This window comes from Cyanistes caeruleus, chromosome 2, assembly GCF_971803275.1.
Source record: "Cyanistes caeruleus chromosome 2, bCyaCae1.hap1.1, whole genome shotgun sequence".
Classification (NCBI taxonomy): domain Eukaryota; kingdom Metazoa; phylum Chordata; class Aves; order Passeriformes; family Paridae; genus Cyanistes; species Cyanistes caeruleus.
The window spans coordinates 63458060-63474125 of NC_141702.1; the positions used below are offsets into that span (position 1 = coordinate 63458060).

The window sequence follows — 16066 nt, forward strand, 5'->3', positions numbered from 1 at the left end:
GCCATGCCTGTACCATTATCACTGAGACTACCTGGGAAGAAAGGATACAAGTAGACACATAAGTCATGTTTCTGCAGGATCAGTGGAAAATGTACCTACAGTTGAAATGCAAACACTTACTGCTGTGCCCAAAACCACCTCTAGCTGTTCCACTGAATTATTTTATAGAATTATGTATATGTCCTGTACCAGGAGGTTGTTCTCACTGACACTGCTTTGAACTCAACTGCACCATTGGGTTTTCAGTTGCTTCTCATTGGTTATATGCTCATATAACCTGACTCATTTCTGTCTAACTCCATCTGTCCCCAGTTTTCTCAGCTTCTAATTCTACAAAATTTCTGATTGCTGTTCCACATTCTTTGAATAATTAGGATTCCCTTGTAGCAGATGCTTCACTTCTTCAGTTTTTCTGTTCGTATACTATAAAAAAAAGTTCTTCTTGGCTTGGGTAATTTCTTTCAAAAGGAAGGATGGTTTTGTAACCAGTATCTCTGCCACCTGACTTACTGGAGTAGCCCTTAGAGACTGCTGTATGACAGCTGAGGTCTGGCACTGCCGTGCAGTCTGAAGGTGACACATACTGATGCTGTGTCAAGCAAGCAGTGTATTTAAAGGTCACCGGTACTCATCCTCACCCCAAACAAACTGCAAAACTATGCTTGAGGTGTCTCCCTTGGTCTCCCTGATTCAGGTGGAGAAAGGGTCATTGTAGAGCAGGGAAAACAATATTTCTTTGCCTCAACCCCTGCTTACTCCTTCAAGTGAAAATACACATGCCAACTGTGACAGGTGGGATATCACCCCTTGCCATATTCCTTACAAACCCTTTCTCTCTCTCAATCACTTTTTAAACCTAACTGGAGGGAAGCATTACTTGGAGGCAGCTTTCCCTTCTTCAGTGGCATTCCTGTCCCAGATTGCTTAAGTTAATGAAGGTGTTTATGAATCTGGGTAATTTGAGGTGGGAAAGTCCTTGTGTTTGTAAGTGTATGTATATGTGCCCATATTGTGTATGTATATAAACAGTGTATGGATGTACTCTGAAAAAACTATAAGCACTCACACCATATTATTACTTGGTTTTAGAGCCTTTTAGAAACAGCAGAGGCCTAAAAAAATACTAGTGTCCTCCAAGAAGATTGTATTGATAGAACTGCTGGGGCTTTTATTGGGTTGAGCCCTTACTTACATAGGAGCATCTATCCCTTCCACAGCCTCTCTAGGAAAGAGATTCAAGGCTGTCAGAAATTGGTTATTTCCTTGAAGAAAAGCTCTCATGTTTTGGAGTGTGGTTCCAAACCACAGAATTATATTACTAATAGTTTCATTGCCTGAAATATTTTTTTAGTATTGCTTGAAGCGGTTTTACTTTTCTTTTACTTTTTGCCTGGACGTTGCTTTTATTTTTATTTTCTATTTAATGAAATGTTGGACTCTTTCCTAAAGGACAAGAGTCAAAGCATAACAGAATAAATAAATGGTTATTTATTTACAAACAGTGGGAACTCCTCATAGTAGCAGGAAGAAAATTAAAATCAGAAATGATAAACAGCGGTTGCAGCACAGTGTTTGGGCATGTCTTTTGTATGGCATTCAGCTTCAAGAGGAAACAGATCACTTAAGACTGAACACCCACAGTAATAGAAAATCCATCTGTTATAAATAGCTGTGCTGTTTCCTTCCATGCCTGTGTGCAGCAATGAGGGGGGAAGAGGCAGTGGTCCAGTACTGACAGCCCTGTTCTGAGTAGTAGTGGACTTTCCAAAGGAAGAGACTAATAAAGAAAAGAGGGGCGTAGTTCTGGTCTGGTGGTAGGGTGGAAGGTCCCAAAGCAAACTCCTCAGAAGCAGAGGAGTCAGCAGGTTGCAGAGAAATCTCTGCTATTGCTGCAAATACTATGCAACTCCTCTTCCGTGTCTTCCTCCTCTTTTTGTCTGAGGGCAGAAGCAGACTGTGGTTGGTTTTCCTCCAGGTCTTCCTTCCTCTCCTGCTTCTGGGATTCCCTGGAGTGCCTTGCTGGCAAGAGTAGGGAGGAGGGAAGGCTGCTTCTCTCAGGTTTACTTGAGGTTGTGACCACCTGCTAGAAGTCCCAGTGTTGGACAAGTACTGTCCTGTCAGTAAAAAGCTGCTCTGTGGCTTTCTCTGCCATTACTGGCATGCAGTGAAATCTGTAATGGAAACAGATTTGCTCCCCAAAAGGAAATGGGTTTTTTGGCTTATAACTTTGGTGGAGGGATTTGCACAAGCTGTTGCATCCTCTTTTTTCTCGTGCAGAAAGATTTTTGTTTTATTGGTTTTGTTTTGTTTTTTTGAATAAAACACTTCATGGAATTGAGTGCTACTCAAAGTGCCACTTTGAGAAGAACTGACTTTTAAAATTGGCCCTCTGTGGCTACTAATAATATTAAGTGCTTTACCCCCGAAAAATGAGTAACCCCTTGGACTGTGGCATGTGTTTCTCCAAGACCGAGGCAAAGTTACTTGGTTTCCTCACTGACCAAGGTTGATGATTCTGTGGAGTGTGCTGATTGGTTCTTTTACTGAACTCGACTAAAATCTGTCTTTTGGTGGCAGGATTCTTGTTGAGATCCTACACATTTGTACAGCCTAGTGCAGCTGGAGCAAAGCATTGCTCAAATCTCATCTTCTCTAATAGGGCATGGGGAGGTGAGAAGAGAAGGCAAACCTTGGTGTGGAGAGAGAGGGTTAAACACAGCAGGAACTATGTCAGTGTGGAAGGTGTAATTAGTTACTGTGCTTTGCTATGCACAACACCACTCTTTTCTCCTTCATTGGTATATATTTTTTAGACTAATCAAATGTCTTGGAAAAAATACAAACTAGATGTTTTGTTGTGAGTGTTTTGGTGTATTTTTAAAACTGCTCTTTATGTAGGTCAAAGTGTGATATTTATGAGGTGTGTCTTGCTCCACAAGCAATCAGTGCTGACTATGGCAGCAATACCTTAGTAATGACATAGTCATACCTATTTTTTTAAATAATAAACTCATATTGTTGTTTGTATTCCTGTTTGTAGTGTCCTGTCTCTCCCCCTGAAGAGGAAAAGCTTATTACTATCAAAAGGCCTAAAAGTCCAGCTACAAGTGACTTATCAGATATCAACACCCAAACCAACTGGACTAAGTCTCTCCCACTGCCAACACCAGAAGAGAAAATGCGACAACAAGCGCAAGCCGTCCAAACAGATGTGGTTCCTATTAATGTGACTGGTAGGCTTTTAATTTCAGTAATTGCATTACACTGATGAGGGAGGGCAGAGATGAAAGGGGATCTGTACAGTTGTCTAGTATTTGGACACTCACATATTCAATGCATGAATTTTTAATTACTTACCACACCTCTCTATGAAAATAGTTTTGCATTTAGTAGTCTAAATCTGAACTTAATTAGAAAATATAAAAATATCTTAAAATTATCATTAATGGAGATATTTAAAATATGTGGGCTTGAAACAGCTATAGATACTCAAGAAGTGCAAGAGGAGGGGCTGATAAATAGCAGTGTTTTGCTGCAGATTGCACTGAGGATATGTAATTGAAAATCATGTTTTATCCAATGTTCATGATGTTTCAATATTTTCTTCTAGGAACTTTTTTTAAGGAAGGTTGTCAGGACTTCTGTGTTCCAAAGACTAATTGTTACAAAAATAAAGAAAAAAAGCTCTAGGGTATAATTTTTATTAGCAACAAAAGCTTTAGGTGTCAAGGAGAGCAGGGTTAGAACAGCAAAAGTTAATGAGGCTACACCTTTGAGCAATACTCTAAGTAAGACTCTCCCCTTACATAATCACAGTCCACATCTTCTTGTCATGATCTGTGTATTAACTCTTCATTTTGAAAATGCTCTTTGATTTTACAGTTGCAGAACTCTCACTCTGTGGAAGTTAAATTACATTAAAGCTTAATGCTGAATAGATACTTTGTTGTGCATAAAATAGAATTTCTGTCAAAGATGGAATTGCCACATCAATTTAATAACCCCTTTTTTTTGCACAGTACCAAGATTTTCTCTTATTAGTTAATTCAAGTAATTGACTGCTTGCCTGCCAAAGCCAGGATAATATTCAATATCCAATTTATTTCAAATGCCATATGGCGTGCTCTGACTCCATGCTTACTCTGACAATCAATAGCTTGCAATGTTTGGTTTTGTTTTGAAAGTAAATTAGGTTCTATTTCCCTGCATGATTACCAGTGCTTTTTTCACCTGTATTTTCATAAACTAGTATTTTAACTAGTATTATTTAATTGTGTTTAAATGTTCTAGTAGTATAGGAGCAGGACAGCTGTAACAAACATCAGCAAGCTCTGATAAATCATCAAGAAATTATTCCTTAAACAGCAGAAAATACTTGAAGTAAACATGAAGACAACATGAAATCATGAACACCCCACCTCTGGAAAACTAATAGAAGGAGAACACATGCAGTGCTGAAATGTTACTAGGCCATTTGGCATTATCGAGGTACAGAATTTAGGGTATAGATGCAGAAGGCCAAATTATGGAAACAACGGATAATCTGACATAATCAATGAATTTGAGTAGGGCTTAGATACTGTGACAGCAGGAGCACAGTGTACTCAGAGAAACAGAAATCTGTTGTTTAATTTAATGACCCTGAGTACTGGAGAAGATACGGGAGAAGTAAATAGATGGAAAGAAAAATGAGGTAAAGGGATCAAATAACTCATAGAATTAATTCAGCATCATGTGGAATGTTACCTTGTTTGGATAAATTGTGCTTGTGATTTCAACCTGCTTAATTTGATTGGTGTAGCAAAGTTTCAGTCAGGACTTGGAAAACTCAGCAATTCTCAACTTTTGTGATTGAAATGATGCACATGCATTTTATATCTCACTTTCTGGAGTGTGTGGTTGAGCATTTACTCCCTTATAAACATGGTAATTGGAAGAGGTAGAAAGGGAGGGCATTAAAGGAAGACTGCTGTTGCACCATGTGATCTAGTCTCCAGGATCCACCATTCCCTTTCCCCCAAAATGATTGTATTGCTACTGTGAAACCAGGCAAGCATGTGAACCACACACAACATACAGAAAAAGCTTCTGTCCTTGTTCCTCTTAAAAAAGTCACAATCTGCTCCCCTCCTCTGCTCTCCCACACACTGAGTAATTTTATTTTGTGAAGTTCCTTATGCTGCTGCACGAGGCAGAAAAAAAACTGACAAGAAATCCGGTGCCGTTTGTTCAACATAACACAGAACAAACCATTGAGGATTTTTGTTTTGGTTTGGCTTTTTCCTTCACACACTTTTTCTTACTCTCCCAGAGGAGAGGTCAGAAAACTTCCATTTTATTACTCCTGGCATGAAATAAAAGGTTAACCTCTGAAGAGGCTGCTGGCAATTGATAACGTTTTCAGCAGTGCATTAGTGGTGATTCTGCTACAAAGGCCTCTGCTGTGGCTATGCTATAAATGCTCCATGAGTTCAGCTTTCAGGGCTCTTTGGTGAACAGATTGCAACTAATACAGTAGTCATAAAAATCTGTTGGATAGCCTGAAGGTGCAGGGGCATTGCATTAGGCTGACAAGCTGCTGACTAGACATCCAGATTTGGAAGCAGTTTGGGTTGCAGAGTGCCTGGGCTGAGCTTTATTCTAGAAGGGGTTGGACTGAATTTTTCAGTGGTGGCCAGTCTTTGCATTTACATATCCTATGGGTTAAAAGATATATATCGTGGTGTCTGTCCTCATGGGTTTTCTGGAACTAACTTTCTTTCCAGATGGAGGAGTCTGGTAATGGTGGAGGTGATCAGTGCCAGGCTGGATCCTGCAAAATATTTAAGCTTTTGCTTGAGTCCGGCTTGACTGACTTCAGTGAGATTTAAGCACATACTTACAGATTTTCCGTGAATCCAAGGAAACTGAGTAAAGTATATAAGGAATATCTAGATGATTTATTACAAACCTGTAAGAAGATTACTCCTGAGAAGGAGAAAAGTATTCTTAAATCTGTAAAATAGGCTTACCATTGACCTAGCTACTTTCTAAAACAAAAAAGATGTCAGTGAAAAAGAAAAAAAAAAAAAAAAAAAGACTGAGACATTGTGATTTTGCTTGTTGGATTTCACTGAAGCTGCCATTTTGAAATTCTACCAATTTTCATAGTGGCCTTTGTGCATCAAAAGCCATTAAAGATGGGTTGGTTGAGTTAGCTTTTAGGTAGCTCATTGGGAATGAGCGACTGCAGATCAGCTGACACAGTAATATTTCCCCATGGCTATCCCATTTGTGCTGTCTGAGGCTTCATGTAAAAGACTCTCTACTTGTTTGCACCCTCTCCTTACCACTTATATTTTATTCCAGGGCTTTATTCAAAGCTTCATTGGAATTTTCTTGCAGCTCACCGTCTGAGGCATGATTGTTGGCCTTTGAGTGGATGAAGATACATTCAGAGATGCAAAATTTTCTCCTTCAAATCCGTTGGATGTGTATAATATGGCTAGAATTATTTTTATCATCCTGCAAGGCAGGATAAGCTAATGTCCTGACTTTTGCCCCAAGTGGGTCCTAACATCCTAATAGTGGTGCTGCCTGAGACAGTGGATAGTCTGTCTCAATATTTCAGGACTTCTACGAAGCCAGTGGGATCCACAGCTCTTAATTTTATAGTTCCTATGGGCTTCCCCTCCTCCCTTACTCTGACTTCAGTCAATCCAAAAGTTGGATGAAACTGGCATTTTGTAACTGCAAGGATTCCACTCAGCAGAAGTGCGGCCCGTGGTCAAGGCTCCGGTCAAACAGAGTCAGAGTCTTTATATTTACAACATGGTGAATGAAAATGCTATATTTTTTCCTTGCATTTTCACAAGTCCACATGCTATACTTTAATATATGACTGTGTCTTTAACTGTTACAGAGGTAATGAGGTGTTCTACGCTACTCGCACGACGCGCATCGTACTGATGTGCAGTCAGCCAGGGGAAATTTTTATGATGTATTAGTTACCATGCATTAATCACTTTTTAGAGGTAAATAATTTGGTCGTCAATTTTCAAAAGAAGTGTACAATGGAAAAGAGCATGTACAATGTATATCAAGGTTTTTCTACCTTTAAGTTTTAAGTGGGTCATCTACAGGACATTGAGCAGTGATTTAAAATGCTTAAACTTCTAAAAAAGTAACTTACATGTGAGCTACAGGTGGTAGCTGTTATATTTTTAGAAGAGACAGAGAATTAGCTCATGATCTACAGAGCAGTCTTTATCTTACTACTACTAGTGAAATGGCCAAATTATAAACCTCTAAACAGAAGTGAATTCCTAAAGAAAAGCTGCTTTATGATAGTGGTGCTTCTGGGTCCCATTGTGATACAGCACATGGTCATCATAAGGCTTTGTCTGGCAAAGTGCACTTACACATTTTTTTTTAACTCTTGCTATTGTATATTTTTATAATCATCTGTAAAGTTTCAATTTTTAGCAGCTTTCACTCTGAAATATTTATGAGTCCACGAGATCAGTTTGATCTCTGCGTGCTCCGTAGTTCTTATTTGTATTCGTGTTAAAAGATCAACACCAGAAATGTGGTACACTTGACAGGTTCAGAGCAACTTGGAATGAAAAAGAACGGCCTCATGCGAGTTAATGATGGAGCTGTGCAAAGGCATCGTAATAGCTGTTGCCAATAGCAATGTCTGTTCCTGCATAAACCACTGTGATCTTTCATTTTCATGAGCAGATTTGCTTTTTCTGCAGCTCATTACTTAAAAATAAATTAACAAAACCACAGAAAAACCTATGAAGGGCCAAATTAAAGCAAGGATTCTCTTTGCTTTTGGAAATAGAGCTGCTCTCACCAAATATGAACTGGACTCAGGAAGTCAGAATTCCTTCTAAAACATGCAGTACTGTGTAATGGATGTTTGTGTCTAAAGCCTTACTGTGACTGTGTGTTGTATCTTCCTTCAGTGTAAACCTTCATTGTAGGACCAAGCTAACACCATTTATTAATGTCTTTTTTTCCATTTCTACAACAAAACTAGTGGAAGAAAGTGCATGATGTCAGTGTGCTTGGAAGTAATGTTGCTTTGCTTGTTCTACCATGTATTAGGGGAGAATTTCGACCGCCAAGCCAGCATTCGGCGGTCTCTAATTTACACAGACACGGTGGTAAGACGGCCGAAGAAAGTCAAAAGGAGAAAGACTATTACAGGAATCCCTGACAACATACAAAAGGAGCTAGGTATGGCTCATCAGAACTGTATTCCATCCACTGTTCATTGTCACTGCTTATCATTACTGGACTAATAACATTACCAGTGCTCATGAAACCAAATACAGTCTGATAGCCTATTTCAGTTCCAAATACATGTGTGCCTCCTTGCCACCTCTTGCATTGGGAAAGTGGGACCTTTAATCTGTTGACTTCCATCTGTTAGAGGGAACAGGGTGTTTGGAAAATGGTGTACTGGTACAATGCAAATCTGCAGGGATGTAAGGTTTCTGGACTGCAATGCTTTCCTTCAGATTTGGTCATCTTCTCCAGGATGTTCACCAAAGCAAAACTGAAGTGGGCAGATTTATTGGCTTGTGAGTAAATTACTTGTGGACTAAATCAATTTATGGATGCCTTCCTGAATCTGCTGAGGATTGCATCATGAGTGAAAAACCTATTTTCCAGTTCAGTTTTGGCAACCCCTTAAGCATCAGTGTTATTTGGTTGGTAGTAACTTACCTGGGTATATTAGCTATTCCATGTATTCTAAAGGAGTGTTAACCTTTCGTTTAGAATATATAGAATAACTAATACACCCAGGTAAGTTTGGTTTATTAAGAAGGACTGTCTGAGGTAGTATAAATGTGACCTATTCAGTCACATTTACACTACCTCAGGCAGTCCTCCCTCAAACTTTGTAGTACCTGTGAGTTCAAAGCAGATGAAGCAATCTGATTTTTGACAGATGTTTCAGGCACTTTTTGCAGAATTCTTTGATTCAAATTGTCTTATTTTAGTTTTTTTTTAAAAAAAATTAGTTTTTCCCAGATTATAACTTCACAGATAAAAGTCTGCCCGCCCCACCCCACCCCCCCCTAATTTTTTTCTCAGTAGAGGAAAAATATTTTTTTAAATAGTCTGGCAGAACTTAATTTTGGTGCTTTACATGTGAAATCATTTTATATATTGATGATTTCAGTACATTTTACTACCTTGCATGTTGCATCTATTTCTTTTTTAATTATGTTTTAAGTTCTTGGTTATTCTTCTGGATTTTTCAGAAACAGAAGCAGAAATATGTAGCTTGTCAGGATGGGTTTCAAATGAGCTAGAGGGTCAGGCTTAGAGAAAGCCAAGAAACAGACAATTATGTGCAGAGAAGTTTGTGAGTAGAACTGTGCTCCTTCAGCATCTGTAATGAAGCACTACCATGCCATGGGAATCCTCTGCCTCAAAGCATTTACAAAATGTAAAGGTTACATTTGTGACCACTTCAAAAAGATGTTTCATGCCTGAAAACATCAACTATAGTTTATTTGGTGGAGTAAACTGAGTGCAGTTGGCATCTATCCTGAAAAGAATTCTTCAGTTAATACCTTAAGAGAAGTTTATGACTTTAACCAGTCTGTTCACCAAGGTTGACAAGTTTCTACCTTGAGTTTCATCTTTCATCTCTGTTGAGCTGAGCACGTTTCATGTTGCACTGCTTGAAGGTTTTCCTTGGCTTCTATTTTAAGTTGTGGACTGGCATTATCCCACTGCAGGAGCTCTCTTGGGATGGTTCCCTGGCTCACAACCTGTAGGCACATAGGGCTTCAGCCATCTGCCCAATGGCAGAAGTTGTCTGAGGAGCTCCATGTTGCTTCCATGGTGGTTGTATCTCTTCCAGGGAGCAAATTGTGTGCCAGGAGAACTCTGTGACAGCAGTATCCATCCTCTTAGCATATTGGTTTCCACCACAAGATACAAGGTGCACTTGAAAAGGGTGGTAATGTCTTCAACTTATACCTGGGGAAACCAGACATGCTGCAGCAAAGTGACTTAGCCAGTCAGCCACCAGGCTGCTGGCAAGGCTGGGAATAACTGCAAGTCTCCCCATCCCTGTTCAGTGCTCTTTCTGCCTTTTCTCCCCTGTTACTCCCCAAATATTTGTGTAGCAGTCCATTCCCTATTTCTCTTACACTGTCCCAAAACAAGCAATGAGTTGTTTTAAAACATTCCACAGTTCATTTGATCGGAACAAGTATCCGGACTAAACTCCAAATCAAGCAATTGCATTATGCCTATTGACATTCTCCCTGTGGTTTCAGCTGAATAAATGTCTTTGTTTCTCCCCTAAAGCATTGCTGTGAATGGCCATAATATTTACACAGAGATTAAAATCCCTTGGTACACCAGAGTTGCTGCGTGCAGGCTAAATAACCAACATATACAGCAGATTCTTGAAACCTCTTGTTTATCCTTCAGAAGGAAGCAGAAATTTGAGAGAACCTCAAAGCTTCAACCAGGCTTGGACTATTTTCATTTCTTGTGAGAGAGCCTGGAAGAACTTTTGTCAGGCCAAGCTGCTGGGGTTCTCCCCTGGCTTCTTTGGATCCTTTGGAACAGAAGAGACCAAGCAGAAGAGAAAACCTGCACTGGCTGCTGGCCTGAGCTCAGCGGATGTGGTACCCTCATAGAACTTAGCCAGACATACTGAAAGGAAACATTAACTGCACTCATGTGCTCAAAGTATCTTTAAACATTCCTGCTTTTTAGCATGGAAATGCTGTTGTGTTTTCACAGGTGTCTTCCAGCAATGAACCAGTCTGTCTGTGTAGACTGGAAAATTCTGCATAAAAAATTCTGCATAAATAAAATGCAGCATGATAGATGGTATTCTGAAACACAGTAAGAATATGAGGTGTCTGCCAGTTTAGAGATGCAGTTACTTTTTTAAGTTGTTCTTTAACTGCAACACCCTCTCAGTACTATTTAGCGGAGTGACACCAAAGTAAACAGGAGAAAGCAAAGTATTCTTCTCTCTGCCAAACAAAGCAATGAAAAAAATAAGTTCTGCATACTTCTGAATTACCTTCCTTGTCTTACAGAGCATATATATTACATACATATTTAATGGGAGTCAGTGTTGGGCCAAAACTGCAGAAAGAGCAAGAAACTTCGAAATGTTTTTCATCAAGTACTCTTGGTTTCTCTGCTCTGTGTTGCCATTATGCACTGTCTCTAGATGTCTTCTTCAGATCGTATGCAAACCTGTATTTCCCCCTCAGACAAGAAGATGATTCCCAAATCATCATTAGGGTAATAAGTTTGGTAGAGATAAGCACCTCTGGAAGAACCTGTCACTGGCCTTGCTCATTTCTTGGCTCTTGGTTATTATCAGCTTCCTTCACACATTCCAACTCTGCAGATGAAGTAAGGGCAGCAAAATGCTTTCCACCTTTCCGTGGTCCCTTCTTTGTGTCAGTGCTCTAGGGTCTGGCTCAGACTAACTTTCTCTTTGTGGAGGTTCCAAGTTGTCTGGTTGTGAGCTCTGCAGAGCTGTGCACCAGTGCAGTCCTAGACACCAGTGGGCAGCTTCTGGTGTCCCTCCCTGTCTTGCAGGAGGAGCAGGTCTCAGACCTGACTATCAGTTCCACCAGATCCTTATAAACATACCCTGCCAAAACTGGGGAGAGGAAAACAGCTTCAGCTTTTCCACCTTTTGATTCCTTCTTCTTCTGACAAGCATTCTGATAGTTTTTTTTATTCCAACAGAATGTTTCTGTCCTTTTGACAGAAGTCAAGAGGTTCTGTCTTCTATTTTTATGCTCTGTGTGTCTCCTTTGGATTATTTAAATCCTTTTTTTCTATCTTACAGATGCAATTCATAGTCTTTTTGACTTTGTGATTTTTTTTGTACTTTTTTCATGTACTTTTTTTCCTCTTCTTGACCTAAGGGTTCAAAGGGTCTGAATGACCTCATACAGTTCTTTCAGCTTGTTCTCCTACCTCACTTTTTCAGTAGGTCACTGTCACCTTAGGATCTCATGTCAGTCATTTGGGATGGGAATGACTGACACCTCAGCTGTCAGTCCTTCATTTGCTTTCTTGCTGTGCAGCTCAGACCCCTGGCGGTACCAGTTGTTGTCTCAGGTATCGGGTGGGGCTGTTGAAGCTCTCTATTGACACGCCCAAGAGGAAGCAATTCCATCTCAGCAACATGGGGGCAAATGAGTCCTGATCTCTGTAAACTCAACTGTTCAATTAAAAACACCTCTTAATTGATACTCTTCTCTGATTAGTTCCTTCCAGGGCTAGCAATCACTCAAGTTACAAGGTCCTTGTGGACCTTGCACTTAAAATGGGTAAGAAGAGTCCCAGATACGTATTGGTCCTACAGAAATCCCACAGCTGTTCCAGCAAAGTAATTTTGCACCTGCTTCTCTTTGCAAGTTTAGCAGTCTTTGGAGAGAATATTTCTGTTTCAGTGCCTTTTGACCAGTACTGGGTTTATAGCTGTAGTTTTTCACCATTGTACGTTTCCAGCACTACCCATCTAGCTGTTAGAAAGCAGGTGTAATCTGCTTTTTGATACTGGGAGGATGAAAAACACAGAAGCCAAGAATATAAACTTCACCAGAGGCTGTTAGGTTAGAGAAATTAGCAGAATCTAGAATCAAGAAAACCTGAATTCCCTATATTTACATCAGGATTTTCCCTCTCAGGGTGGCAGTGATATGTGCAAGTATTCAGGATATTTTTTAGCTGGTGCTACTGAAAAGTTTCACAGCATTCACTGCAATATTTTTCTTCCCCTCTGAGAGATTGCAGATGCTTCATGGAGCACAGTGAAAATTCCTTAAATTTGCCATAAGCCCAATGTACTTGTCTGTTTCTTGTAGAGTGTCTGTTAAAATCACCTAGTTTGTAGGTGCTGGGGTAAAACAGATTAAGAATCGCTGGCATTTTTTTGTAGCAGTAAATTGTGGTGCCTGCACAGTGACTTGGCCAGTTTACCAGGTTTGCAGGAGGATTGCTAGGTGGGGCATGAGGAGGCAGTGAGAGCAACACACCTTAGGAATGTGCCTGTGGCATAAGAGACAAGTGCTTACATTAGAAACGGTTAGTCAGAAGGTAAGAGAGACTATTTCTTTGTTCTCATTGAAACAAGCATGTACTTTGTGCCACCACACATATGCCCTTTATCTTTTCAAGCCCTCAGTTTTCCATGTTCATTTCAGTGCAGAGGACCTTTCATGTGATTCTCTGCAACGAGCTGCTTGGTGCCACCACATCAGCTGGAGTCACAGCAGGGCTGCTAGTAGCTAGCCCCAGGGATTATATACAGACACAGTTTCTTCCCCATCAAATTTGTCATTCTCAATCCCTGTCCTCTCTAATGAGCAGCACCAGTGACTACCAGAGTCCACAGAGTGGGTGTTCTTGGCTTGCTGCTGGAGCCTGCACCAAACATGTTAGTGAAGAGCATTTGCCTTAAGAGAGATTTTCAGTACAGTAGGGTAATAAAGAAGAAAAGAGCATAGATACAGGTCTGCTGTGGTAGACATAGCACTGACTGCAGTGCTGTTGGACACAGGATCATACAAAAAGCAGACAGAACAATTACTTTCAGGCACATTTATCATGCACCCAGTTTGCAGTTACTTCTGACTTCATGATGTTCAGCATCTGTAAACTGATGTCTGGTTCTGCAACATTTTTTGCTGCTGTCTGCTCACACTTTGTCCCTGCAACTAGATGGACTTATGGGTGGCATTCTTTAAAAGATCTGATTCTGTTCAACGATTTTGGTGTTGTAGATAGATGTCTCTATCTTCTGACTGCTGTTTATTTAAGTAGGAGTTGTCTGACAAACGTAGCATTATTATCAGTGTTGTAGTCAAAGATTTGAGCTGTCCTTTGGAGTGGGATTGTCTTCTAGCTACAGTACCAACTGTAGGTTGGGTTAAGGTTACGGGGGTTTGAAAATCCTTTCTTTTCCAGTATTACTCTGGAAGTCAGTGAGGGTTTTACAGTGCATTTGTAAATAGTAAATAAAATACTCCTCACTACCTTCCTCTGGATTTCACCAAAATCATGAACAGCATATTACCAGTATACCTGAATCTTAAATGTTCCTCTGGTTGCCTTTTTGAACCATTTTCCCTGCAGATTTCTGTTGTCCCTCTTCAGAAAACAGAACTATAAAAAGAGTAAATCCTCACAGCTTTGCATGAGATTGTGCATACATGTAAAGCCAAAACCAAAGCTGAAAGAGTTTCAGAATATACTGCATTTCTAAAAAAAAAAAAATTTTTAAAAAAATTGAAAAAAATGAAAACCTCAAAGTTACATTCCTGTAATAGTAACACCAATGCAGAATTCCTTCCCTGACAATATCCTATGGAATGATTGAAGGATGTAGCCCTGTAGTTTATGTTTCTGAAGCTGGGTTGTCTTGCCCTCCATAATCCTGTGTTTATTTGGGCTCCGAATCATTCTGTCTAGAAGAGGCCTTGCATCAGTGCAAAGACTTGCCCTGATGGGCTTCCCTGCAGTATTGGTGTTGTGAACATCTACTGCTGTTGAGTCAATTTATGCAGTTTCCCAGAGCATATTAGGCTGGACCTGACATCTATTCTGGTAACAAATCCAGGGTAAGCACTGGTTCTCAGCAGCATCCTGCAGCTGGTTGTTGATGCTGCCCTCTTGTTAGTGTGCTGCTCTGGCACTGCTCTGGCTGGGCAGCCAGCAGTGCCAAGGCTCTGTTGGGATATGTGTGCCAAGGGAACGGGCAGGAGCTGCTGCGCCAGGCATTTTGGTATAGCCATCACTGACCTCCTTTACTCAGTGGCCTCTTTTATTCAATGCCATTAATTTTCTTTTTCAGACATCACTGTGCATTTACCATGAGCAGTATGTCCCAATAAATGCATTCAAACATTCTCCTTGTTTTGGAAGGAGAAGGTGAGGTTAGGTAGTCCAGCATTGGTCCACTTTGGCATTTACCTTCTCTAGCCGTAACATTTTCAACAGACATAACACACCCATGTGCATTATGCTCCTTGTGAAGGAGAGTGCATTTATCTTCCTCTGTGAATACAGTAGAGACATGCCACATACTGAAATGAAGTGCTCTCAGCCACAGGTCAGTGTGTGACAGTATTAGGTATTTGCTGTAGTGCTGACAGCTTCATTTTCCATCAGCACCATCCTTTTGTTTCATCTACATGTATGTGCACACGTGTGTTTCACAGTGGCAGAAGAAAAGTACCCCATGTTTTTTGTTATTTACATATCTTGGCATACAGATTTTTGTTACCAGATATTTTAAATTGATCTACAGTTAAAATCGATGATGTCATGGTTCCAGAAGCATTTGTTATGTCTACTTCAGTGCTTTTCTCTGTCTTAACCAAAGGGGTGCACTGATTCCGTAGAAAAAATACACCTGGAAAGAAAGATTATTTTTCTTATGGTACAGTTGTTAATAACTGTATACGGAATATGCAAATCCCTCTCTTGGCTGGCTGCAGTAGTCCATCTGTTCTGACAGTATCTTGTATTAGATTATCCAAGACATTTGCCAGCCTCTGAGTGTCTAGCTTTGCAGCAAACCTCTACCAGAAGCATAAAGAGGCTGCATTTTTATGAGAGCAAGAGAATTTACACAATGCAAGCTAACTAGGCTTCAAGCTGCTGAAAGACTACTTACATGCCTGAGGAAAAGAAGTAAACAATCTTTTTTGTGTGTGCTGCTTTAACTGTAGCCTTTTCAGAGTCCTCTTTTCCTTACCCTAAATGCCTCTTTTGCCTGCCAAGAATCAGGATGATTAAATGTCCTTTAAGTGGTGTTTAAAGCTGCATGATAAGAATACCTATCTTCCCAATGCAGTTTCATGTAGTAAATATGAAAGGAGAGCATTCCTTTCAGGCATGCTACTTCATTGCTTCTGAGACTCGCTAAGGCAGAGACTTGAAATAACCAGGTTCCCCCCACAGTGACATGTGTAGCATCCTTTTACCAGCATCTCCAGAAGCACGCCTGCCTCTCTTTTGCTATTTATACAGCAGTCCAACTGAATTCAAAAGCAACAGCCTTACA

The 16066-nt window shown here is 40.2% G+C and overlaps 1 protein-coding gene across 23 annotated transcripts in view; it reads left to right on the forward strand.

Moving 5' to 3' along the window:
- Positions 1 to 16066, forward strand: part of NHSL1 (NHS like 1) — a 177551-nt gene that overhangs the window by 150272 nt on the left and 11213 nt on the right. For 13 of the 23 annotated variants that reach the window (XM_086877458.1, XM_086877438.1, XM_086877439.1 and 10 more), the window contains exons 4-5: positions 3041 to 3233; positions 8095 to 8226. In XM_086877458.1, coding sequence (XP_086733584.1) covers positions 3041 to 3233; positions 8095 to 8226 — 325 coding nt within the window. The remainder of the gene's footprint in view (positions 1 to 3040; positions 3234 to 8094; positions 8227 to 16066) is intronic. The other 10 variants (XM_086877442.1, XM_086877441.1, XM_086877445.1 and 7 more) reach the window with 1 other exon arrangement.